This window comes from Lactuca sativa, chromosome 5, assembly GCF_002870075.4.
Source record: "Lactuca sativa cultivar Salinas chromosome 5, Lsat_Salinas_v11, whole genome shotgun sequence".
Taxonomy (NCBI): Eukaryota; Viridiplantae; Streptophyta; class Magnoliopsida; order Asterales; family Asteraceae; genus Lactuca; species Lactuca sativa.
Genome location: NC_056627.2, coordinates 263405835 through 263432570, shown reverse-complemented (window position 1 = coordinate 263432570; position 26736 = coordinate 263405835). Strand labels below are relative to the sequence as shown.

The 26736-nt window shown below is 33.8% G+C and overlaps 1 protein-coding gene and 1 long non-coding RNA gene across 2 annotated transcripts; one reads left to right on the top strand and one right to left on the bottom strand.

The window, feature by feature from the left end:
* Nucleotides 1-534: 534 nt before the first annotated feature.
* LOC111877656 (glycoprotein 3-alpha-L-fucosyltransferase A) lies at nt 535-3154 on the bottom strand. The gene is made up of 7 exons (XM_023874174.3): nt 2476-3154; nt 2147-2307; nt 1786-2027; nt 1585-1689; nt 1330-1486; nt 1021-1248; nt 535-933 (listed from the first exon to the last, which is right to left on the bottom strand). Exons 1-7 carry the CDS (start codon nt 2944-2946, stop codon nt 672-674), a joined length of 1626 nt encoding a protein of 541 aa, XP_023729942.1. The 5' UTR covers nt 2947-3154; the 3' UTR covers nt 535-671.
* A 6410-nt stretch (nt 3155-9564) lies between these two features.
* Nucleotides 9565-10667, top strand: LOC111877649 (uncharacterized). The gene is made up of 2 exons (XR_006192831.1): nt 9565-9822; nt 10428-10667. It is a non-coding gene; the product is annotated as an uncharacterized LOC111877649 (long non-coding RNA).
* Nucleotides 10668-26736: the final 16069 nt, after the last annotated feature.

Sequence of the window (26736 nt, the reverse complement as noted above, 5' to 3'; positions counted from 1 at the left end):
AATTTCGAAGAATTATTTGGGTTTGTAACTTATTTAAATAGGTATAATCTTTTTTTATTTTATTGACATTTTAAAATTTAGGGTAAATTTTACGAATGGTTCTTATATTTTTGGGTAGACTGATCGTTTGTCCCCTATAAAGAATTTTTAACTTGTATCATCCTTAAAGTTTGTATTTGTTTGGCATTTGGTTCCTAATCCAGTTGAAATGACTCTTTTACCCTTGATGATATTTTTTTCTTATATTTTTAAACTCTTATTTTAATTATTATATAAAATAAATTATTAATCAAACACACTTCTACATCTTCCCTTTATCCCTCACTAACCCCCGTGTTCCCTGCATCTCCCCATAGAATCGTTGGCGCTATCTATTCTCACCGAAATATATTATAGGAACTGTCAGAGTTTAAAAAAAAAAGTTAGGGACCAACCGTACAAACTACCCAAAACCACAGGGACCATTCGTGTAGTTTATCCTAAAATTTAAATACAGGTTTTGCTGGAGAAAAACAAATAAATGGGTCAACCCGGTATCAATATGTTTCATTTTCATTTCATTATGTTAAAACTTAAAACTAAACACTGTAAACCAAACTTTTGCACATGGATTGATTTTGTTTAAAATATTTCAACCCATAAACCAACTCAAGGCTTCCAATCAAAATCAACTACACAAAAACGACCTCAAATTTTGCACATGGATTGCTCATAATGTGACTTGTAAATAAATTTTTGTTACCTTTAAAACTAAATGCATATAAAGCTTGCCTCTGAGTCATGCCAACTGGGTATATTCTGTAAATTTTCAACTCCTTTTCATTACCTCTTATCCGTTCGGGCCTTTCCTTCCTCCAAATGCTTTCATGTTCTGTAGACTCAAACTTCGATAAAACACCAGATTCTAACGCCTCTATCGTCAAATTCCCAGACCTGTAAAATTAAATAGTGTTTGGACATTTTTACCCCTCAAGTATATCACAATTGGGCCAACTTTAATTTTTTGGAAGAAAATATTACCTTAAGAAAATAGACTGCATCTCGAACCTCCCTCTCTCTCTTACATAAACATGATATACAGTTTCTAAGCCCCTTGTACACTTGCAAGGTCTTTTTGGGAATTTGGGGCTTTTTTCTTCTCTCTCATGGATTCTAGTTGCAACCAAAATGCATAAACGACATGAAGAATGAACTGCAGCCATATCCAGAAGGGCCTTGAAAGAATCAGAAGGGCCATCATATTTCCATCTGTAAGAATTTAGACCTTTTTATTTTGTTATCAAGAAGGTAGAAAGAAAAAAAAAACACAAAAAAACAAAAGAAACTTGCCTTAATGATTCATTATAGGCAGTGAGATTCTGTGAAAGCTGTTTCATGGTTTTAGCAACCAACATAACATCTGTTAGTTTCTTAATATGTAAAACTGAATTAGGTGAAGGAGCAAAATCTTGAATGTTTGGAGCACCAACAACAACAGGAATCGTTCCTATAAAAAAAATAACTCCATGTTGCTTCAACTTCAATCAATAAGCAATAAAAAAAGAAAGGTTAAATGCAAGAAGTACTCCAAAAGACATATTATACCTGCAACAAGTGACTGGAAGAATTTTTCAGTGACATAGTCTTCCTCATTGGAGTTCTCAAAAGCTAAGCTGAATTTGTAACGCTTAAGAGTTTCAACCTTTTCCACTAAAAACACAATTAGAACAAATGGCCATGAAATGGTTTACAAATCAAATAAAGACCAAAAATTAATCTTTAAACCAAAAAACTTGACAGACTTACCATTTCCATTATGATTTCCATGACAACTACCATAAGAATCAATCTTGATATTTGACTTTTCAAGCCCTTTTAGGGCTTGTAAGCGAAAGTTGCGAGAAGCACAATTTGAAATGAATGCAGCTGCCAATGCTTTTTCGGTTTTTGGTTGAACAGGAGCCATTATATCATATTCTGCCCAAGAAAAGTAGCCAACAGGGACATCTGAGGAGAGACTCGTGGTCATAATTATGTCATATCCTGCCCTGAAACATCATGATACATTGTTACAGTTTCAATTTTTGTTAATTAAAAGTAAGAAATGAATCATGCATCTTTGTAATCCGAGTTTTTGATGGGCTTATCTCAGAGTGTTCTTACCTACCCTCGTGCCTTAGAGATCTCATTCCGAGGGAAGTAGTGAGATGACTCCATTGACAGAAGAATAGCAACAGTCCCTTCCTCTTGATGTAACCCAAATGAAGCATCGGCCTTCTTCTTCTTCCGAAGGCTAAACTTGCATCCAACTGAGCACGACTTCCAATCCTTCATGAAAGCACCTTTGGAATTATCACTCATGTCATGTCATCACAGTAAGATCGCATACTTGAATCGTACAAAAAGGAGCAACAATGGAAACATGCAATCGAAGAACTATGATACATGTAATCGTTGAAACACGTAAATAAGGCTAATCACAGTAGAAATACAAACCTCCTCACGACCAGAGATAAGTACTGGTTCTTTACGAAAATCTCTAGAATAAACTACAGAGTCTTCTCTCTCCAACCACTCCTCACAGCTCTCTCCCCCAACAGAACGCGAAACATCCACCACGGCGGCAGACAAATCTGCTACGGCGACCTCATCAACGGGATCAAGGGAGAGTGAGGAAAAAGAGGAGTTTGTGAACTGGAGGAACGAATCAGCCCAAGAGTTGACAAGGTCAGGGTTCTTAATTAAGTCGAGTCTGGCTAAGAAACCGATCTCAGCTATGAAAACTAGGGCTAAGAACAGAGGCAGGAAGTTGGTCAATTTCTTCTTTGAATTATCTGAATTATGTACGTTGGTAGATGGCGGAGAAGATGATGATGTTGAAGTGTTAGTGCTGTTACTGCTACTTGGTCCATAAGTATCTTCCTGCATGCCTCTTGATACTCTTTGATTAGGGTTTAGCGAACCCATATTCTCTTAACAATGAATCTATAAAGATTTATAGATTGGTGTTGAATCTGGGTTTAAGTAGGGGGCAATTCACCAAAATTGATGAAGTAAACAAGTTAAAACTTGGAGATCTTATGTTTGTTCGATCATGATCTGGGCATGAATTTCGATTACACTCTTTTCTTGAGGGTCACACCAATAAATTCAATCAATCATGTCCCGTTTAATTGTGTAAAAATATAACTATGTTTTTTTTAATGACAAAATTGCAAGAATGTACCTTCCAAAATTGCTACTTTGACCAAACAGGTTTGAACTACTAGTAATATAGTCCAAAAGTTTTTATTTTGTTCCGATTTTGGTCTAAAACAGTCTAAAAATCTAAAAATAACGGATTTGCCATTTTTCCATTTGTTTTTTGTTTTTTTTTTGTTATTTAATTATTTGATAACTAAAAAAAATCAAAATAATAAATAAAATAAAATATCTCTCTCTCTCTCTCTCTCTCTCTCTCTCTCTCTCTCTCTCTCATCACATCTTCGATCAGTGGCCTATCATCGTTCCACATCCATTAAACACAAATGTTGGTGACTTTTGCACCCCCTCGCTTCATCGCCAATACGTTGATCACCACCGGTGGTAATCCACACAACGTCGCCAGAAAAATCGAGCATTGAGAATGGAGATGAAGCTCGAAGAAGAAGGAAACGAAGGGTATCAACAGATCGGGGAAGGGCAAAAAAAGAAGCAGTGACAAAGATTGACTTCCAGCATCGATGTAAGGTGTTACCCAGATCTGTTCGTCGTGATATTTTCTTCTGAAACCCTAAACGACGTCTAAAACCCTGGAAACTAGAAGGGTGGCGGTTGAAACCCTAATTTGTGAAGCTCCTCGAAACACCTCTGTAACAGCAACTTATGAAGAATCGAAATAGATCAGGTAGCGGAGGAATAGTGTTTGGAGGAGGTGCTTACGAACGATGCGATGGTAGGTGAAGGGATAGATGTTTGGTGGTGCTACACGACCGGAGGGAGGCGGAGAGGGGTTGCATAGGTGGTGGTGGGCAGCCTTCTTTCTTCGTCAACGAACTGAACAGTAGTATCAAATTATAAATCGAACCCCTCCCCCCTTTGATTCTCAGAATCCGTTTGACAAACACAGTCACCCAAAGTCATACCCTCCTTCTCATTCTTCTATACTCGATGATAGCTCTCAATTTTCTACTTTCTGAATCTACGGCAACCTCTTATTTTATCTCTCTCTCTCTCTATTTCTATCTCTCTCTTTCTTTTTACATTTCTAGTTGTTAGGGATGGTGATAATGGAGGAATAAGGGAGGTCTTGGGTGATTGAAGGTGACATTGGGTGGTGTAGGGTTATGAGTGTGTTTGTGTATGGTTTATGAGTGTATATGTGTAACATCCCAAGATTCAGGTATAGCTATTCAATCCTCCTTCTTTTCTCTTATTGCCAAGTTTAGCCCTTTAGAGGAAATATGTGGCAAATGAGTACGTTGGGCGTACTCAGGAGTACGCTGCGCGTACTCATGCGCTTATTTTGGACGCGGAGCCACCAAGGTACGCTGGGCGTACCCAGAGTTACGTCGGTCATACCCGGCCCATGGTGCAAAACCTTATTCTGACTTGTACACTATTTAAAGGGGGCTAAGGCTCATTTCTCAGCCTCCATATCAGTGAGTGAAACCCTAAGAGAGAGCCTCCCATCGTTCTTAGTGAGTGTGTGAGTGTTGTTGGAGCTAATAGTGCATTGGTGAGTTAGTGAAGAAGAAGTAAAGGAGCTTTTGGAGGCTAAAGCTTGAAGTGCAAGTTTGGATATGAGATCTACAGAGAAAGGGGCTACACTTAGAGGTATAAAGTTCAAAACTTTCCTCTTCTTTTGGTTGTTCTTGCATGTGCCATTTCTAGGGTTAAAACCCCAAAGGTGGAGACTTTATGAGTGTAAGGTGCTCCATGGTTCGAGATCTGTCCCTTTTCAGTGGTATTAGTGGCTTAGATCCATAAAGTTTTCCATCTTGGTTGTTGATATGAGGTCATGCTTGAGTAATAAGCCTTCTAGAGTTAGAGAATCGAATATTATGGGAGTTGGTGACTTGTTCAGCCATGCAAAGGCTTAAAGTCATCAACTTTATGGATTAAGAGACTTAGAAGCGGTCAGATCTAGAAGTTGGACATGGGTCTTAACTGTTTAAGACCTCAAGAGCTAAAGGAATGAAGCAGGGGAGTACGCCGGGTGTAATCCCAGTACGCGACACGTATTGGGTGGCATTCCCCGATTCTGAGAGGCAGCCGAGTACGCTCAGCGTACACATCTGGTACGCGCAGCGTAACCCGGAAAATTGACTTTTAGGGTATGGTCTATAGTGGGGCCTTTTGAGTTATGAGAGGGGTAAAATGGTCTTTTACCCTTCTGAGAGTGTCATAAGAGGACATAGTCTAGCCTTTGAGAGTTATATTAAATAGGGTATTTATTCCATGTGATTAGGCGGAGGCTAGACCAGCGTTTACCGAGTCAGAGATTTACGTAGTTACCAGAGGTGAGTCTTCTCACTATACTTTACTTAGAGTGGTAAACAGAGCATGTGACAGTGTATTTCAGAGTTAGGTGCCAGTGTATTTGCATGCTATTTATGTGTTATGATTATTGTGATATGTGACATACATGATTCAGAGTTTACAGAGTTAGGACCAGTGGGTCCATAGAGTTAGGACCTTTAGGTCCATAGAGTTAGGGCCAAAGGGCCCACAGAGAGTTGGGACTGGAGGGTCCCAATGAGACACATTGACCAGAGGGTCAAACAGAGTTATAGCCTCGAGTGGCTAATATGTGTTAGAGTGGTATTTTGGGAAACTCACTAAGCATTTGTGCTTACAGTGTTATGTGTTATGTGTTTCAGGTACTAGTGACGATCGCGGGAAAGCGCCGACATGATTCGTACATACACATGGAGTTTTATGTATTTCGACCTTGGCAAATGTTTTGTGGAACAGAGATATGATACGATGAAATTTTATAAATAATTGTGAATGAAAAATGTGTTTTGAAACTGTGAAAAATTGTTTTAATTTTTACGGTGTTACAATTTGTTTTGTTTTTATGTATGGTATTGTTTCTAGGATGAATTTTAGATGGATATGCAGTGGTAGAAAAAAATTTGGTGGAGATGAAGCTGACATACAGCGGTGGTAGCAGGCTGTTGTGGTGGCAAACGGTGGTCGACCGGTGGTGTGTCAGAAGATGTTCTGGAGTTTATGAAGATGTTCTTGAGTGTTCTTAAGTTTATGAAGATGTTCTTGATAGATAAACCCAAAGGAGAGAGAGAGAGAGAGAGAGAGAGAGAGAGATTTTATTTGATTTATTTATTTATTTTATTTTTTTAGTTAGAAAATAATTAAATAATAAAAAGAAAAGAAGAAAACAAATGGAAAAGGGCAAATCCGTCATTTTAAGATTTTTTAGACTGTTTTGGACCAAAACCGCAGCAAAATGAAAACTTTTGGACTATTGCTGCTAGTTCAAACTTGTTTGGCCCAAAGTAGCAATTTTGGACATACCATAAGGACCATTCTTGCAATTTTGTCTTTGTAAATTAATAAAAAAATATTTTTTTTAGAAACATTAAATATTCTTTTAAAAAAAAAATTTAAATGAAATTTTTTATTTTCTAAATTATGAATAACTTACAAAACTATATATATATATATATATATATATATATATATATATATATATATATATATATATATATATATATATATATATATATATATATATATTCTAAGGATGGTGGAAAGTTGTTTTTAGAAAAAGTTTCAAGAAACAATAAATAGAAGACAAAATTTCACAATTGGTCCATATGGTTTACAAAATATCGCACTTTGAGGACTTCCTAGAAAAAAGTCACGCGACTGGTCCCTGTGGTTTGTAAAATTATATAAAAGGCCCTCCTTCCATTAAATCTAACTTTTACCCGTTAGATTTTAAGGAAAATGACTATTCTGCCCTTCTACCAATATTGCAATACACTACAAACCTCAAGGACCATTTCTGTAATTTTATAAATTTGAAAGTATATATATATATATATATATATATATATATATATATATATTCAACAACATGATAAATTATTTTTTTTTTATCTTTTTAAGATTTTGTTTTCTATTTTTATTTTATAATTTTAGTTATGTATGATCTTTTAATGTTTTTATTTATTTTGATTCAAGTAAATAAACTTATATTCGATAAACCATATCAAAACCCTTTATTTCTTAATTATGAAATGAAACGTTAATGTTTTTTTATTTTTTTTAAGTTTATGTTTTTACGGTTTATATTTTTTTTACTTTGATATTTCATAGTTAATATCGTTAATAACTTTATGTTTGCATTTATCATTATCATTATTTCACCTTTTATTGTTTATATATATATATATATATATATATATATATATATATATATATAGTTAGTTAGTTATTATTTTTTATTGTTTTTATTTATTTTGATTCAAGTAATGAAAAACAGAAAAGAAAAAAAAACAAAAACTCAAACATCAAAGTTGTAAAATACTCTAATATATGAATACATTTTACACTTCTCATATTTTTTGGTTGTTTCCACATTTTCCTATTAATTTTGGATATTTATGGTTTTAGTAACTTTTTTTTTATTTAGATTTGTGTAAATAAAAAAGTTATGTTTATTTATTTATTTATATTTGTAAATATAACTATTTTATTTACGTGAATCATAATAAAAAAAAAAGTTACAAAAACCATAATAACCAAAATTATTAAAAAAAAAAAAAAAAAAAAAAAACACCAAAATTGTAATATACTCTACTATATCATACATTTTACATTTTTTGGAAAATGTCAAAAAAAAGTTATCAAGTTGAAGAAAAATAAAACGAAACAACAAAAAAAGGAAATAATTAAAAAAATAGTATGAAAAAATTAAAAAATAATACAAAAAAAAAATTAAAAACAAATACGAAAAAACTAAAAAAAATATGAAAATGTAAAATGTATTAATATTTTAGAGTATATTAGAATTTGGAGTTTGAGTTTTTGTTTTTTATTTTTCTATTTTTTTCATTACTTGAATCAAAATAAATAAAAACAATAAAAGAATAATGAATAATTAAAATTATAAAAAAAATAGAAAACAAAAGATCAAATAATGATAATGATAAATGCAAACATAAAGTTGCTAACGATATTAACTTTGAAATATCAAAGTAAAAAAAATATAAACTGTAAAAACATAAACTTAAAAAAAAAAAAAAAAAAAAAAGAAAACATTAACGTTTCATTTCATAATTAAGAAAATTATACGAATGGTCCTTGAGGTTTGTAGTGTATTGCAATATTGGTACAAGGGCAAAATAGTTTTTTTCCTTAAAATCTAACGACTGAAAAGTTAAATTTAACGGTAGAAGGACCTTTCATGTAATTTTACAAACCACAAGGACTAGTCACGTGACTTTTTCTTAGGAAGTCCTCAAAGTGCGATATTCTGTAAACCACAGGGACTAATTGTGAAATTTTGTCTAAATAGAATTTTCATATTCAGTTTTTAACAGAATATTTAAAAATATTTTTAGTTAAAAATTATTGATTTGTAATTTCAATTTTAAAAAAAATAAAAAAACATGTTTAAATGTGTATTTTTAGTTAGTTTTTCTTTCCAAATTTTATTATTTCAAATAATATAATATTTAGTTTTCATCAGCTTACATTGTTTATGGGTGGTACCTTGGTTAATTTATTAAAGTCAAAACTCTTATGTTGATGTTTCGCCATAAACTTCTCAAACTCCTCGGTGACTCTTTACACATCTAGCAACCGGTTCAGTTCACTTAACTGCTTTTTTTTTAAGTTGTGAGCAGGTTACATATTTCCCTGCTCAGCCTCTTTGCATGTTGGTGCCTTTTGCCTACTTCCCGTGTTTAGTAAAGGAGGGAAAAGAAAGAGAAGGAAAATATAGAGAAAAAAAAGGAGGGGAGGAAAAGGAATAACTACTTTCGTGTTCCTGAGTTTAGAATAAATTTTTGTTTGTTTCATTCAATTAACTTTCTTGATATATATTAAAAGGTGAAGGGAGATGGCATGAAAAGTATGTTTTAGTATTGTTATAGGTAAGTAAAATAACAAACAAACATTTAACACTTATCATGTTATGGCTCCCTTGTAACATTTAGTAGGGTAATTAGTAGGTGAAACATGGAGAGCTCAAAGTTGAGATGATAGAAATGAATGCAAACACATTCTTATATAATACGAACTTCTAGAATATAAACTTGTCTTGTAGAAGGTAGCTAGACAAATTGCTATTATCTATCTTTATTATTATTATTCATACATCCATGTTATTTTATTATTTCACGCTAGTGTGTTTTCTCTTCATGCTCAAAGCAGTGCAACAACTTAAATGGGAGAATACCAAGATGACCTTATGGAAGAATTATTGGAGAATACTCTTTGTACTAGAATAAGAACTTATTTTTTATTTAGTGTGTCATGTTTGTACTTCTTCATATTTTGTATTTCATTGTGATAGGTTTGATGTTTGGTGTTAATATATTGTTATAGAATATTTTTGGACAGGCCCGGCCCAATACCTGGGCGATTTGGGCTGTGGCCCAGGGCAGCACATTTTTAGGGGCATAAAATAAGTCTCGTTACGTATATATGGCCCAAACATGTCTTTGTTATCTGATAGAATAATACTTGAGGAGGAGCAGGGCAATGAAAACTTAGCGCCAAACAACCACTAATCGTCTTCAATTTCCCATAGAAAATCGAAACGTCTTTCGACACTTGGAAACATGTTGTCGATTGGATGCCTAGAAGTTGCGTCTCCTATAAATAAAAGTAAGATGTGGCATTTGTATTTTTCGCTTTCAGTCAATTTCTCTGATTTTTGGTTTCTAAATACTCCAATTTCTATAGTTTTCAAGTTCTAGTTTGTGATTTCTGATATTTCTAATCTGGTTAAAAGATCTCGGTTCAAGCCTTCTAGGTCCGAGATATTGTGATTCTGATACAACGATTCTAATTTGGGTGGGTTGAATTTCTCTTATTCTGACTTCTCATTCTAATTTCTGATGTGATTTATGTTTAGGGTTTTTGTTATTTGTTTCGGAAATCAGATTGTTTCTTGTCGTTTATGGTTGTTCATGTTTTATTAGACTCGATTTCTTCTCTCTTTGAGTTCGAAATCTACTTATTTAGGTTTGTTTCAAAAATCTGCTTTATTTCTTCTCTTTTTTATTACAAAAAAAAAAAAAAAAATCAAAGTCTTTTAAAGACCTATTGGATTTTGGTATCTGATTTCCCCTCTGTTTGAGCTATTATTCCTCCTCTCTTTGGCTCGAAATTTTTAGCTTTGTATATGATTTTTGTGGTTTGCTTCAGGTAAGTGCAAAGCTATTGCTAGCTAGTAATTAAAAGTACATTGTTATTGTTTGGTAATACAGGAAAGTGCAATGGTATGGCTGGATCAATCTCGAAAGTACATTGATGTGGCTAGCTTATTTTCAAAAGCTGAATGTTGCTATTTTCATTATTAATTTAATAATTTTTGGTGATGTAACTTGTAGTAGTTATTACTTTAATTTTACCCATATTATTTTCCAGCCACAATTGGCTTTTTTGTTATTTAATTTAGCTTTGTACTTTAAAAAAATGTTCTCCTAAAAGCTGTCTTATTTTTATTATTTATTATTTTGATTATTATTTGCTTTTTAAGAGGAATAGTTAGGGGTTGTTTGATATGCTCATGGTAGATTCTAAATGGTCGTGATATCTCTCAAATATGATATGGGGTTTATTTTTTTGCCCAAGTTGGTATGTTTTTTGATTGCTTCAATGAAAGTTTGAAGTTAAGTATGATTTGGATGTTTTTATAGCCTTTGTTTATGGTCTCGTAAGTGTTGAAGTAGCTTCAAAATTCTATTGTTGTTGCACATTTGGTGCAAAGTACATGTCTTTAGATGTTAGCCCCATAAAGCTCATTGTCTTTTTCTAAACAAATTTTGATTGACCTCTACTACGAGTTTTTTAGTTTTAGTTGCTTTTTTGTTGTCTATTTTAACGATTGCATGTACATATTGTTTTTGGTTGTATTTTTACAAATATTTGAATACAAATATATATATATATATATTGAACTTCTGTTTTATACATGTTTGCTATGTATGCATTTGGTGTATTGTATGGTACAAGCATGGGGGCATTATGATTTTCATCTCGTTCGGGGCATAGAAAACCAATGGACCGGCCCTGTTTTTGGAGATAAAATATTGTTAGTTTTAATATAAAATTGTAGCATATGAGATTATAAATGGTTAAAGTACCTAGATAGTATGAGGATATAGTACTGTTAAAATAACCAAATTAAGTTGTATTCTATTTGCGAGATAGAATAAAACAAATGGGAGATAGAGTAGGTTTAAACCTATTATATCTCTAAACTAATACACCTTTGACACAATATGGAAGGTTTGTCCGTATTATATATGTTATATTTTCCATTTTCTATTTTATTTTTTTTTTACAAACTTGGTCTTATTTTTTTATTTCTTCCACCATTTTTTACAATTTTTTTTAACTTCTTTAGAAATTAGTTTTACAACTTTTTTTCTTTGTATATTTTTTATAATTTTGTTTTTGATGAATTCATTTTGTAAAAAAAAATAATTAGTATTTGTTTATAACTTTCTTACGTCTTCAATTTTATATATGGTTTATCAGATTTTCCATTTTCTCGTCTTTGTTTTTATCTTTTGAAAAAAATTGTTTCACACATTAGTTTTTGTCACAAAATTAAGGTTTTTTAATTATTTGGTTAATACAAACATCTTTTATTAATTTATTTAGTAAAAAAATATTATATTAATAAACTGCCACAGCGTGCAAAAGAACCCCATTACTTAATTACACTAAAGAACATCTTGAAGCCATTAGATTGGAGCAACAAGTCAAGTTAATATATTTTTATAATATTAAATGAAATGGACATTGAATTTCTTACAGGTTCATGACATGGTCTTCTTGTTATGTAGTACTTGGTGTGAACATGATGGAAAACTTCATATGGTCATTCGTGGATAGTTAGGGTTGTTCACTATTTGGATAAAATCGAATTGTCCAATTGGACAATTTGGATTGGACTATTTGGTTCGGATATTCGGATTTTTGGATTGGTTTTCAACTCAACCGAATTATTATTTTGGATTTTGGATTGGTTTTGGTTTATAAAATAAGAACCGAATAGTCCAAAAAAACCGAATAAACGTTTATTATTTATTTATTTATAATATATATCTATAATTATCTATTAAATTTGTAATTTATTTTTCCAAATAGGTTCAAAACGTTTCTTCGGATAAAAAAACATCAATATGTATTATCTCTCAAAAGTTTTTTATCTATGAAATATTTCTATAAAATATTTAACTATAATATATCTTTTTAGTAGTTGTTTATAAATTTAAAATCACAACTAAATAATTTGTTTTCGCTTCTTGTGTAAAATTGGGTAATTTATAATTATATGTTGTTTTAAAATGCTTCGGTTTTTGAAAGCCTAATTATAAAAACCGATCCAACCGAATTGTAATTGGATCGGATCGGATCGGATTTGAATTTAGTTTGGACTATTCGGATCTATGTTTTGAAAACCGAAATCAATTTGGATTCACTTGATTGGATCGGATCAAATCAATCCATCCAAACGAACACCCCTATGGATAGTTGTAAAGAAAATGTAAGTACGTTGCTTTTATCAATAAGACAGTGTAAGTATATTGCTATTATGGATAAATAAATAAAAATGTATTGGTATTACAGCTAAAAGATAAAGTACGTTGTTGATATTCTTAACAGGAGTAAATTACATATTTTTTAACAACAGTAGGCACCATACAAAGGTTTAGATGAAACTCCACATGTTTGAACATCTCTACACTTAATTTTTATAATCTTTTCTACAACTCTCTATATTTATGAAAGATGATGATTCCAGAGATCTCGTTTCATGTGAGGACGTAAATGCAATGTCCTTTCACTTGTTTGTGCATTATATATAGCATCCTACTCTTTATTTATTTATATTGGCATTACGCATTTCCACATTGAATTAAACGCCACTAACATAAAGCAATATTTTCTTGCTTTGTTCTTTTACTTTTTCCAAAAGATATTTTGACCACTTTTTTATTTAAAGTAAATGTTTAAATTGAGGTGAAAGACACATGAGTTAAAGTGTGCGTTGTCTTTTTATAAAGCAGAGTTTATCATTTATAAAAGGATACATGTAATTTATACTTCGTATTATAATACTTAAAAAAACAAAAAAAAATTTCTACTTTAACAAACCCAGAGCCAAAAGAAACAGCAAATTAAACATACATGAAACAAGTACAACATCAAACAGAAGTACTTATCAGTAGTACACACAGTAAACAAGACATATTGGTGCCATAACTCATCAGTAGCTAGCAGCGGCAAAGATATGGTCTAACCATCTGATCACAACCATGAAATGTATGCTGTTTTATCATCATTAACAAGCTTCTTTACTTCATCAGGAAGATCGGTTTGGACATCCGGATATTGTTCCCCTAAAGCTAAGGAAGCCAGCTTATCAGCACATTTGTTGGCACTTCGGTCAATATTATTGATAGTTATGCTGTTTTTGCGACAGAGTTTCCTGCACCTGTCGATCAAGCCCTTCATCCTTTCTTTTGGATTTTTATATGATTTTTTCTCTCCCTTGACCCAAAGGACAGCTTCATCACTGTCGCTTTCAAGAATAGCTCCTTTCAAACCAAGTTCAACCAAAAGCTCCAAGCCCTTAAGAATTCCAACGATCTCAGCTTCGAGACAATCGGTTACATGCACCAATATAAAAATGACGAAAAGCTTTAATGCATTCGCCACAATCATCTCGATCGGAGGATTCCTGCGTACGCACTCGGTTGCTTGACAACATCATTTTGAAGGAAGTCTTTGGTGGGACGAAATCCAGCGTCGGTGTTCATTTTGAAGACACCTGGAGGAGGAGGGAACCAAATACTAATTTTTTTGGTTGACTTAGCCTCTGAGTGCTGCTGATCCCATCTATTAGACCCCTCTTCGGTGTAGTTTGTACGGATGCGTAGATTAGGCAAGGAAGGTTCAATTCCATGAATGCTGATCCTCCTCTTTCTACTCTCCTCATCTTTTTCTTCGGTATCTGTGTCTGTGTCTGTTTCTGTTTCTGTGTTGTTGAAAAGCTTTCTAGAAATGCCCCAAGCTGCAGCAACCCCAGCAGCTATAGCTATTGGGGTTGTCCCAGACCACACTACAGCAACCCCTACAGTTATAGCTATTGCGATTGTCCCAGCTCCGGTGGAACCTCCTCCGGATTCTTGTCGTTGCTCCTCCTCATTTCTCTTTCTCTGAGTCCCATTTAACCTTCCTGTACTTTCAGAGGAACCCATTTTTTCTATCTATTTTAGGGCTACAACTCACCAATGATATCTTGAAGAATCATTATGTAACAGATGAAAAGTGAGTCTAGGAATGTAAAGTTAAATTCCATTGTACCATAAGATGATGAAACTAAGGTACAACATTATAGATGTCGTTATATCATGGAATAAAGATAAGTAAAAGCAAAATTAGATATTTTTAAAAAGAATTTTATAGATATTTCACAAAACACGAACATTTATACTCTTCTAAGTTCTAAAACCCCAATAATTAATTTTGACAACCTCAACTAGACAATGTCATATGTATAGAGAAAAACCGGTGTAGTGAATATTATTGAAAATCGGAGATGTTTTTCTGGGATGGTGTATTTATGGTTTTTGAAATTTATAATTTCGATCTTATACACAAAATCAGATTTTCCATATTTCAAATTTTACTCTCTGTATGTTTTGTTATATGTTTTCCTGAGAGAAAGATGTCACAGAAAATTGTACTAGAAATAATCACCTTCGGGCTTCGGCAAGACCAAATATCTATAAATACATGTATATATATAACTATAAGTAATATAACAATTAACTACGGTTGGTTTTAGCCGGATAAGTTGCATATGTTGGTTTGACGGAAAAAAATAACAAACACCGCCATGGGCTCTATACCTTAGAGCCCGATCATAGGCCCTGCTATCCTAATGAGTGAAATTCCACTGGATATTCATGATTCAAACATTAGCATGCTCAAAATATTGCTAGTGTTCTGCGATAGTTTGAGAATTTTTTTTTGAAGAAAATAAAGATAGTTTGAAACAGTCACAATGTAATATAGAAGTAATTGGGTGCATGGAGCCCACTTATACGTGGGTCCCAACCTTAGGAGACAAAGTCTTTGATATTTAAATATTTAATAGGGAGTCGGAAAAAAAATGAGGTTACCTAAACCACTTGAAATCTCTTTTTCTTTATTACGGTGACTATTTTTTCCAAAAAAATAATAATTATTAATTGAACTATTAAATAAAAAAACATCCATAACCACCAACTCACTCCAATTCTTTTCCAACAATCTCTATTTCCATTCCAACATTTTCTAATTCTTTTTTAATTTTAACTAGATGAGAAGCCCCGCGTTGCGGGGATAGACTCAGACAACTCTGATCATTTTTGCCACTTCGTGTTCGTTATTGATAGAAAAAGTATATTGCTATGTGGAGTTCTCCAAAATAGCATACAACACACGGTAAATTTCAACAGAGTTAACAGAAAAAGTATATTGCTATATCTTGACTTTACATATTCTTTAATTAATCCGTGAAGATATCACTTTTCCACCGTAATTCATATTATCAATTTTAATGGCACCGCCTTCCATAAGTGGGTGGTCGTATGGATAATAGAATTCCTATTGTGGGTACCAATTGACCACCCACTCCAGCCTTGGTTATAAAGTAAGCAAGAAACCTCACATTCTGCATCAACCATATGAAAAAAATCATTAAGTGAAAATGAATAATTTTTAAAGCTGAAAAAAATGGTTACCCGAAAGTCATCTTTTTTTAGAACTTCTTGTGTTGGTACTTCAAACTCTAATCTTGTTGATGGCATATGAATGCGTGGTTTTGTAAGATCGAGATCCTACATATGTACACAACTGAGAATGAGTGATGAAAAAAAGAAAGTGAAAACAGTTGAAAAGATAGTTATTCCTGTAAATAAATAAATAAATAAATACAACTAACAATTTCACCATAACGATTCAAATAGTAACGTGAACATCATTTTATTCACCATTTAACATTTATAGTGGGTGATCTCGTGGTAAACCACTGGTCATTTTTTAATAAAAAAACAACAACTAAAAGCACTTTGCACCGATCTGTGCTTGTTTAGGAATCAAATGGTCGGCGAGCTGGCCGAGTCTCCGCTTGAGTTCAACCTCCACTTCAGTCGGACTTTGAATCTCCTTTTGGGTTGCTTCAATGCTTGTTTCAAATGTTTTTGGCCAGTGGCATTTTAAATGTTACAAAAGAAGCATTTTAAATAATAATCTTAAAATCAAAAACTAAAAAAGTCAAAGATGAACGTGACAACATTCAATGGCTATAACACAAAAAACAATTATAAAAATAAACCTCATCACACATCAGACATTGCTTGACTTACTCATTTCCGTTGATTCCCAAGAAACTAATTCACAACAATTTCATTCATGGCGTACATCATAGGAGATGACCAATATCCCTATAACCACCATTTCTTTACATCATACTTTTTTGAAAAAAAAATACCTTACCATTTGGTAAGCCAACTTACAACCATGTAAGTGAAAGATGTCTTGGTTCAAAACGAAAAAAAAAAAGATTCAAGAGAGGAGATGCATTTAGTTTGTTACCTTCTTTTACGGTAAGGACCGTTGTTGTTGCTATATATACGGAAAAACTCATATATATCATAAGCATTTTGTTGTTTGTTCTGCAAGCCCCAATTAAAAAAAAAAAATTAAATCCATACATAGGAAAAAAAACAGAGAAAATGGAGATACGAAAACACATTTGATATTGATGTAGAGGGGAAAGAGAAACACTTCAAGTGAATATTAAGTAAGGGATTTACAAATGCAAATTCAATACCGCTTGAACATACATGGAGATAGTTGTAACAGAAGACAAAGTGTAATTTTGCATGGCTTATCTGATAGGATTTCAAGGGGCAGAAGTGGGATTGAATACGCCTCCTGCAACAGTCAAAAAAATTGTAAAACTAAAAAAAATACTATTCTTATAACACTAAATAACTTCATATTTCTGTGACTCTAACCTATAGTGGAGCCTTTGTGGGGACACAAAATGTAATAACAGTAGGTGTGCTGTAAAAGGCAGAATTTGTTCTGGATTCTATCTCAAATGAGTGTCACAGAGGAGAACCACTAACAATATAACATGTATTATATGAGATTGTTGAATTCAAGAGGAAGAGATTATCAAATCAAATTATTAGAATATGATACATACACATCAAGCTTTTCCCAAGAGGTTGAAGTGTTCCTTGAGATAATGCCGAATATCTCAGGAGACCAGCCATCATCAGAGAGGCTAACATCATATGCAACCCTGAATGCAAAAGATGTCAACAGTATGACATTATGCAAAAATAATTTATATAAACAAACAATAGAAACCATACTTCTTTATTATAGTATGCTTACAATCATAAAATAAAGTTCTTTACTTATAATTTACTAATTAGTGACTGCCAGCTTGCTGTTATAGTAAGGAGGTGAGAACGCATAAGTACTTCACATTAGACTTTCAGAAAAGTCAATGGCTAGTCTACATTTTCTAGGTCCTCATTCTGAAATCCAACATGAAGCTTCTAAGATAACTGAGTATTTCTTCCAAATCAATCTCCTGCCTTCCAGATTTTAATGATTATGTCAATTATATAACTGTAGATGAAGATATAGAATCCAAAAACAGTAACTTAGACAACATGTATCAAGGTGAAAGTCCGATTAAGCATGCAATTCTGCAAAAGCTGTTACAGTAAGGAAAATGTATAGAATTATATACTTTACAAAGTAAAGGAATTCTTTTTACTTGACATAAAAAGATATGCTGAAATGCTTAATCTACCGTAACTAATTTGAGAAACCCTAAGTGTATAAGAAACGTAAGAAATCAGACAAAGAAAATTTGATGATACCCTTATAAATGCATACCTGGAACGATTTCGCCGGTGTGTGGGTTCATATAGAGGAGGAAGACGAAAAATAATCAATCTGATAAAGAAGAAAGTGAAAGAAAGATTAGTGGATAAAGCTCCTTACATCAATGGGGGTGGGATGGTTAGTGATGATGGAAGGATCACGAAGGTTTATCGGTGAGAGCAGGGACAAAGTTGTCGATCAAGACGCCATCTAAAACAGTATATATTAAATAGCTAGGAGTTGTGGTGTTCGGCGAGGCAGACGAAATCAACTGAAACCGGCGGTGGTATAGAGGTGGAACCCTTTTAGGGAAGACGTAAAAAGGACGAATCGAATAACACCCTAGAACCGATTACTTCATACCCGGCTGGAGTTTCTAGGGTTGGAAGTGATTTCAGGGTTTTTAGTAAGGATATCTGAGATGGAGTTTGGTGAATGAAAGCAAGCACGAGATTTGGTGAATCAATTTCTAAAGAGAACACGTCGAGTAGAAGACAGGGAAGAAGGAGTCGGCAATGGATAGGAGGAGGTATAATGGATAGGATGAGGTATAGATGAGAGAAAGGCGGTGGGAAACATAGCGCTATGTGTAAGAAACTTAATGGAAGATAATAGCGGTGTCCAGAAGAAACAAATTAAATGCGAGACATGTATCAGTCAACAACTGAAAATATATGAAGAGGGGTCAGGTAGTGGAGGGATGAAGAATAAAAAAGAATGAAATTATAAGAGCTAAAATGTCAAGCCCAAAAATTATTATGGGCCAATGTCTAAAACAGAAAAAATAAGGGATCAAATATGACAAAAGCTTAGGAATTTTAGTGTTCCTAAGGATTGTCCAACTTTAATATATATATATATATATATATATATATATATATATATATATATATATATATATATATATATATATATATATATATATAATTAATTAATAAATATTTAATGTAAAAAATAGAAAAAAATGCATGGGTTGGAGAGATGTAAAAGATGTGTTTTCATATATTGTATAATGAGAGTTGTAAGGCCGGACGATATCATAGTGGGAAAGGGGTGAGGGAAGCTTCCCTCACTCTAGAACACCATCCCTTGGGTGAGGGAAGCAACCCGCCGGAAAGAGGTGGGGGGAGGGGGTGCCGCACTCTCTCTCTTCATGCTATTGGATAGTTTTTTTTCCTTTTTTTTAATCTTTTTTAAGATTTATAAAATTATATACCTACTAAAAAAATATAAAAAATTTATCAAAATTCATGGTTTTTAATTCCCTAAAAATGAGTATAATATATATATATATATATATATATATATATATATATATATATATATATATGAAATATATTTTATAAAAAAAATAAAAAAAAATAGTGAGGGGAGCTTCCCACCTATTCCTTAGGTTTTAGGTGAGGGAAAAGAAAGTGAGGGAAAGAGTGGTATGACCCACAAAAAGTGAGGGAAACATCTCTCTCATACCCTCAGAATATGTGATAGTGAGATGACAAGTAACTTGAAAGGGATAGACTCTCTACATCCTTATATATTAGAAAAAAGATAAAATTGAAAGAATGGTCCCTATGGTATGTCAAAATTAGCAATTTTGGTCCAAAATGGGTTTGGCTCGCAAGGATGGTCCAATAGTTTCGTTTTGTTGTGAGTTTGGTCCAATTTCCTATGAACTTTTTTAAAATGACGGATTTGCCCTTTATTATTTTATTTTCCATTTTTCTTTTATTACAATAATTAAAAATAAAACTAAAATAATATGCCCTCCCTCTCTCACTCTCTCACTCTCTCTCTCTCTCCACCGTATTCCCCCCACAATTTTTTTTTCTTTTTACCCAAGAACAGTTCATCTTCTTCATCTCTTCCTTCTTAATCAAGATGGTTTGTGCATACCAGATTCCGGTGTTCTTGGATCTAATCTCCATGACTCCATCATCGCCTCTCAAAAACTCATAAAGCAGTCATGAAAACCCAGGAAATTGACTTCATGGATGTTTCTTAAAATTTCTGAAAAATATCAAGGGGTGAGTTTCTGAAAATCAGCTCCATGGATGTTTCCAAGGTGGGTTTTTTTGGATATCTAATCCATGTCACAGCCGCTCAGGACATCGTCAATGTATCTCCATCTGATGGACTTCATCAGCTGCCTAGCAGCACCGTGAAGATCTGAAAGAGCACCACCATAGTTGTCCTTTTCCGATTACCCCTCTCACCGTCGATCTGAAACCCTTGTCGGTGTTTCAAGGCCCTTCACCACCACCTGAATCGATTTCTACTATGAAACCTAAACCTAAAATTACTGGTTGTAACCCACCAATGTTGTTCAGAAGAAAATCAAAGTTGTAAACCAAAATAACAACCCAAATCCAAAAACAAAATCTTAAACCAACTGTTTGTGAAGATAAACAAATCGAGACAGTAAGATCAATATCATCACGAAAAGCAAAACAGTAATATCATCACGAAAAGCAAAACAGTAACAGTCGAATTGGGTTTTAAAATCCTTTCTTTAAAACTCACAAGTGATCCTAAAAAAACTCCTAATGAAGCGGTCGAGTTCTACGTACCCTCCTCTGCCTCCATCTTAAACCCAAAAAGAAACCACCAGTCGCCATCGCCACATGCTCCATCTTGAAGAAAAGGTGAATTCTAACTCCTCCACCTTAGACAACAACCCTGCTTTCTCAGCGTTGCTCAAGACTTCGAAGAACAGTCTAACCCCAAACCACTCCTTTTTCCAACTTTAATCATACTTGTTCACCTGCAATTCACATAATCATACTCGAATTCTAAATCAAAAGGCGAAAACAATTTGAATCTAGTAGAAACATGCGATTGGGTATTTGGGGATTTAGGAATCGAGTAAAATGTGGGAGATCTGGGGGAGTTTGGTGAGGTTTTTAATGGATATGATGGATGGATTTGCAATCTGGATTTTACTTTAATTACGTTTGAGAGAGAGAGAGAGAGAGAGAGAGAGAGAGAGAGAGAGAGAGAGATTTTATTTTTCATTGTTTTTTAATTGTTGTAATAAAAGAAAAATGGAAAATAAAATAATAAAGGGCAAATCCATCTTTTTAAAAAAGTTCATAGGGAATTGTACCAAACTCGCAACAAAACGAAACTATTGGACCATCCTTGCGAGCCAAACCCATGTTGGACCAAAGTTGCTAGTTTTGACATACCACAGGGACCATTCTTGCAATTTTGTCTAGAAAAAATCTAGAGATTTCTCCACATGGTTAAATCTTGGCATACTCTTCTAAAATTTCATTATTATTATTATTATTATTATTATTATTATTACTTTTTTTCTATTACTTTAGAAATTTTCTGACTCTCTTTTCTAACTTTTGAAGAAAAAAAAAAAAAAAAAAAAAAAAAAAAAAAAAAAAAAAAAACCCTCAAGAATTTCCATCTATAAAAGCCAATTTGTTGTTCTCTTCCAACGACATGCCACCAATTTATATATAAACAACCACCGTTGTCATAAGGGATACTATTGTTAACTTTAGGGCAGACCTCGATTTATTTTCATTTTGGATCTGCCTATCTTTAAAACTTAATTGTAAAAATAGTTTGGATTCTTTGGCCGCACCACAAAATAACCATTCTTTAAGATATTTATATTTTGACCCTTACAAATTGCGACCTTAAACTTATGGTATACTTATAGATTTTACTTTTAATAACATTATCTTTTACATTTACTATATCAACTATATATTTATTGAAAGTATAAATTAAAATTCATGAACAGGGCATTTAATGACTTGGGAACTATGACACACACTGTGTTTATGACACACAAAAGCGTGTGTCGTAAACAATTATCATCTCTTCCATAATTTGAAGAATTTACGACATGCATATTTGCGTGTCATAAAGTTGTTGTCCAGATAAAAAAACACGGAGTACCTTATCAAATACGTGTGTCATGTAGAGCCTTCATCTTATAATTTTTTAGGTAATCACGCGTTCATCGTCCTCATCACCAAATCATGACCAACTAGGGCTTTTTTTGCAATCATTCCACACAAGCGCTTTACTCTTGATTACATTGTCGGCGGCCTCAAGCTCACCTCGTCGGTGACAGTGACTTCTCATGCTCACCGTGTCGGTGACTACTTCCTATTATTTTCCACTTTGTGTCAACGTTTCATCCATCCTCTCGATCACGTTCAAACTACTCTCACACTCATATTCTCACACCAACAATCGATTAAGTGTTTTTATGTACAAAAGTGTCATACCCCCGACCGGCGGCGGAATTGTCGGGATGTGTGACATTAGATTGTTGATCATAAACATTGAATTAGAATGTTGATCACAGACATTTAACGTACATTGAATAGTACAAAACAATATGTAGTATAAATATCACTACCATTATGTATTTAAAGTTTACACCACGGTATGTTTTCACTAGAATCTCTAATACAAAAGGTGCCTTGACAAGTAGGCATAATAATAAATGATAACAACTTTCAGTGGCTACCTCAATCAATCATTGCTTCATGGAGTGTGGATTGTCGTCTCTTGATTTCCTTGGAATACATGTGGTTTTAAAAAGTCAACATAATGTTGGTGAGTCCACAAGTTTTTGATTATAGAAAATACTTAGCAGTTTTTAAGCAGGATCTTTGTTTATGAATATAGTGATCCTTTTTCCTATGTATCCATATTCCTGGGTTTTAGTTGGGTATGATTGATTTCTCATTTTGTGAAATCCTTATTGTATCCCATAGGTACTTGTATGATATTCAGAATCTTACCTATACTATAGTTACTAGGATCATATCTCCCTAACATTCTTCTCGTTTGGGATACTTGTGTTGTTACTACTCTGATACATCCCCTTCATAAGTAGATTTATTAGTCAAGGTTGAACAATGTTACAATCAGTTCTTATAATTCAGCTTATGACTGTTGAACTCCCCGAGGTGATGCTTCATCAGACGTCGCCAAACTTTAGAAAGTTATGCATGTTGTGACTCGACCGTTAAGGTTGTAGCTAGCAACCGCAGGTGAGGGTATCATCCCTATATAGATCTATACATACATCTCCCGCTCATGTAAGATTTAACGATTATAGGTCGGGGTTAGCTAAAGGTTATTTAGCTAAAGGATGAATAACATCTCATTTAACAACTGTTTTGTGTAGTCGTATCATGTACTTTGCTTTCTCTTGTTACGTTAGTTATACTTATTATATATAATCATATATATATATATATATATATATATATATATATAATTATGATAGTATAGTTTATTCTAGTAGGATATTCGGGCATAGTAACTACTAAGTACAATGTTATCCTAAAAGTTGGCCAAGGTAACGACTAGGTATTATGTTTTTCCTATAAAGTTGGCCAACATAATGACTAGGTATGATGTTGTATCAAAAGTTGGCCAGGATAACGACTAGGTACGAGGTTATCCCTAAAAGTTGGTTAGTATAACGACTAGGCATAATATTATCCTTAAAAGTTTGGCAGGGTATCTACCAGGCATAATATCATCCTAACATTTTTAGGTATAATTAAATCACTAATACTATATATAGTTAGCGATAATTGTGAAATTAACAATGTACTATTATAACATGTATTCCACCCTTTAAAACATTTGAAAATCGTAAAAGTGGGGACGTGAACTCACCCTTGAAGTGTGTTTCGTGTAACCGGTGTGTTGCGTTGGAACTTCAGGAGCTCAGGGATCATTCGAGAGGAGAAGAGGTTCTATTAGAAAGAGAGAGGGAGAGATAAAATTCAGATGATATGGTGTGAGAATGGAGGAGGTAGAGACCTCTATATATATTGAAGTATTTGGGGTGTGTGCGGCATCATTAGGACATGCGTTGCGTACATGCGTGTTGGCTTCAACCAGAGTTTGACACGTGTTGTCTTTTATATGGGCCACATCCAACATATCTTCACGAATCGGGTGTCGGTACACACGGCGCACATGGCGCGCAGGTGTGCACACTCGTTTTTAAGATTTTCTGAGTTCCGTATCTCCTGCATACGATCTCCATTTCCGACGTTCTTTATATCCACGCGAAGGTTTCGACGTGTTATATAACTTTTCATTTGGTTTTTTTGGCTGATTCTAAACTTATTTCTAGCCTATATTTTTATACCCTCGATGATTTTATAAAAAAATCATAACTTTTTCATACGGGTTTCATTTTTGGCATTCTTTGTCTCAAAATTCTTATTTCGAGGAGTACTATAATTCTCCTTTTGGTGATTTTAGCTAAAAGTCAATCGTTCCCTTCGTAACTTTTTATGTTGTAACTCTTTATGCACAGTTGATTTTTATATCTTATAAAATTCATATTTATTTATTCGAAGATGGATTTTCAAAATTATATTTTCATAATTGTGTTGATGCGTACTTCCCAAATATGTAGTCTGATTTGTAGGATGTTGCGAATTTTTGTGCTCATAATTCTTGGCTTTATTGTCTAATTGGCGGCATATTTTTCAGTATGAGATTTCGAAACATACATGTTATAACATTATTCTTTTACATTTATGTGTATCACTATTTTGGGTGGTGACGTATTTTCCTTGATTATCACAAATCGACTCCTCAGGATCAAACACCGATGGTTTAGGATTTTTTTCTCTGTTGATGTCGATCTCACAAGGAATGCATAGTGATTGCCTTAGATGCCAAGTGTAACGTCCCAAAAATATTGAGTAAAAATTTCATTTTAAATAAATCAAAACCATTCCTTCATTTTTTCCAAAAGACAATCAAAGTAAAATCATAAACAGTCAATACATAATAAATCTCCATGGGATGTAGTACGATCAAGATGGACCCTTCATTTTGAAACCAGAAGTACCTAAAAACATTTTAAACATAAACTGTAAGCACAAAGCTTAGTGAGTTCCCCAATATACCACATACCATAAATAACATCGGTCCTCGCACAACGTACAAACGGGCCCCGCCCAACATACAAACGGTCCCCGCCCAGCATACATAATAGGCCCCTCCCAACATACAAATCGGCCCGCCCAACATACATAAAGAGCCCCGCCCAACATACCAATGCGCCCCGCCCAACATACATAAAGAGCCCCGTCCAACATACATAATGGACCCCGCCCAACATACATGCAAGATTCACAAAGACAGTCTAACAATGTACAAATTATAGTGAGAAGACTCACCTCGCAGACGAAGACCACAACTAACAGCACCCACATCTGCAGAATGGTGCTAAATACCTCCTAACATTCCATACAAGGTAAACCCTTAATCTACCTTCTAAAACTAGCAATTTGACCAAAATTCAACCCATGTTAAAAGTCAACACTCAAAGTCAACTGTCAATGCAAATTCAGCAAGCCTCGACAACGTGGCCTCCCATTGGCCACGTCGTGGTCAAAAAACGCCAAAACAGTCGGGCTGATCCCCAATCGCCATGTCGTGGTGGCCAAAAGGCAACGTCGTGGGAACAAGGGTTGAATAGCTTAACTAGTTAAGCAATTTCCTTCCAATTCCAAGAGTTCCAAAGCCCAAATCTGATTCTTCCCAAGGCCTTGATGGATAAAGTTTCCAACTTTATCCATTAAGACATCTAAATAAGAAAAAACCTCTAAATCTAAGTTCTTAACGACCTCATGAAGCATGAACTTATCCCATTAATCTCTTAATAACTAAATCCATTCACCCATAATTTCCAGAAGGCTTTCTTACACCTAATGGGTCATAAAGATTGATGCTTTATGGGCATGCATTTCCAATGCATTTATCTTCTATTTTAGGTCAAAATAGGAATGAAAAGGAACTCAAACTAATGCATGGGACCAAATACTCCAAGAAATTCTGGATCTTCAACATATGACCTCAAATGGACCTCAAGGATTAATAAGTCTATTTTATGAATGTACTAAATTGTCATAAATCTGTTGAATTGATATATAATTGTCCAAGAATGGCAATCCTTTGATGAAATGTTACACATTATGTGGAGGCAACTAATTAGTGATAAAGTAGGTGGAACCCGCAAGAAAAACAAGCAAAAGGAAGCTATCAAGCATGGGAGACGAATTGGTAGAGGAATGAAGAAAAATGGTGCTGAGAAATTGGACCACTCTTCAATGTTTTTTATCATATCTCAAGATATAGGGCTCTGATTGACATGAATGAAGAAGTTATGGAAACTAGACAAAATTTCCTACAACTTTCATGTTTTGCATTTTTACTGATTCTACCGTTTTAATCACCAAAAAGGGGCAACAAAGATGAGAGACGTCCTATAACGCGTCTAAGACGCCCCCTAGGACGCCTAGCCGTTTTAGGCCATTTTCAAGTGCAAATCAAGGACGAAAGAAGACATGTAAAATGCCACGAAGGATGCACATATGTCCTATATGACGTCTAAGATCCCTACTAGGACGCCGACGCGGAAAGAGCTCCAAAAATCAGTTTTTCAGCACCTTATTAAAGGAGATTTAACCCTAATCGACTTTGGACTTCTCCCCTGCATTTTCCCACAGTTTTGGAGGGTTCCAAACACTTTCTAACCTTCTCCAAATGTATTATTGATCATCAATTTATGAATCTGAGGCTACGAATCAC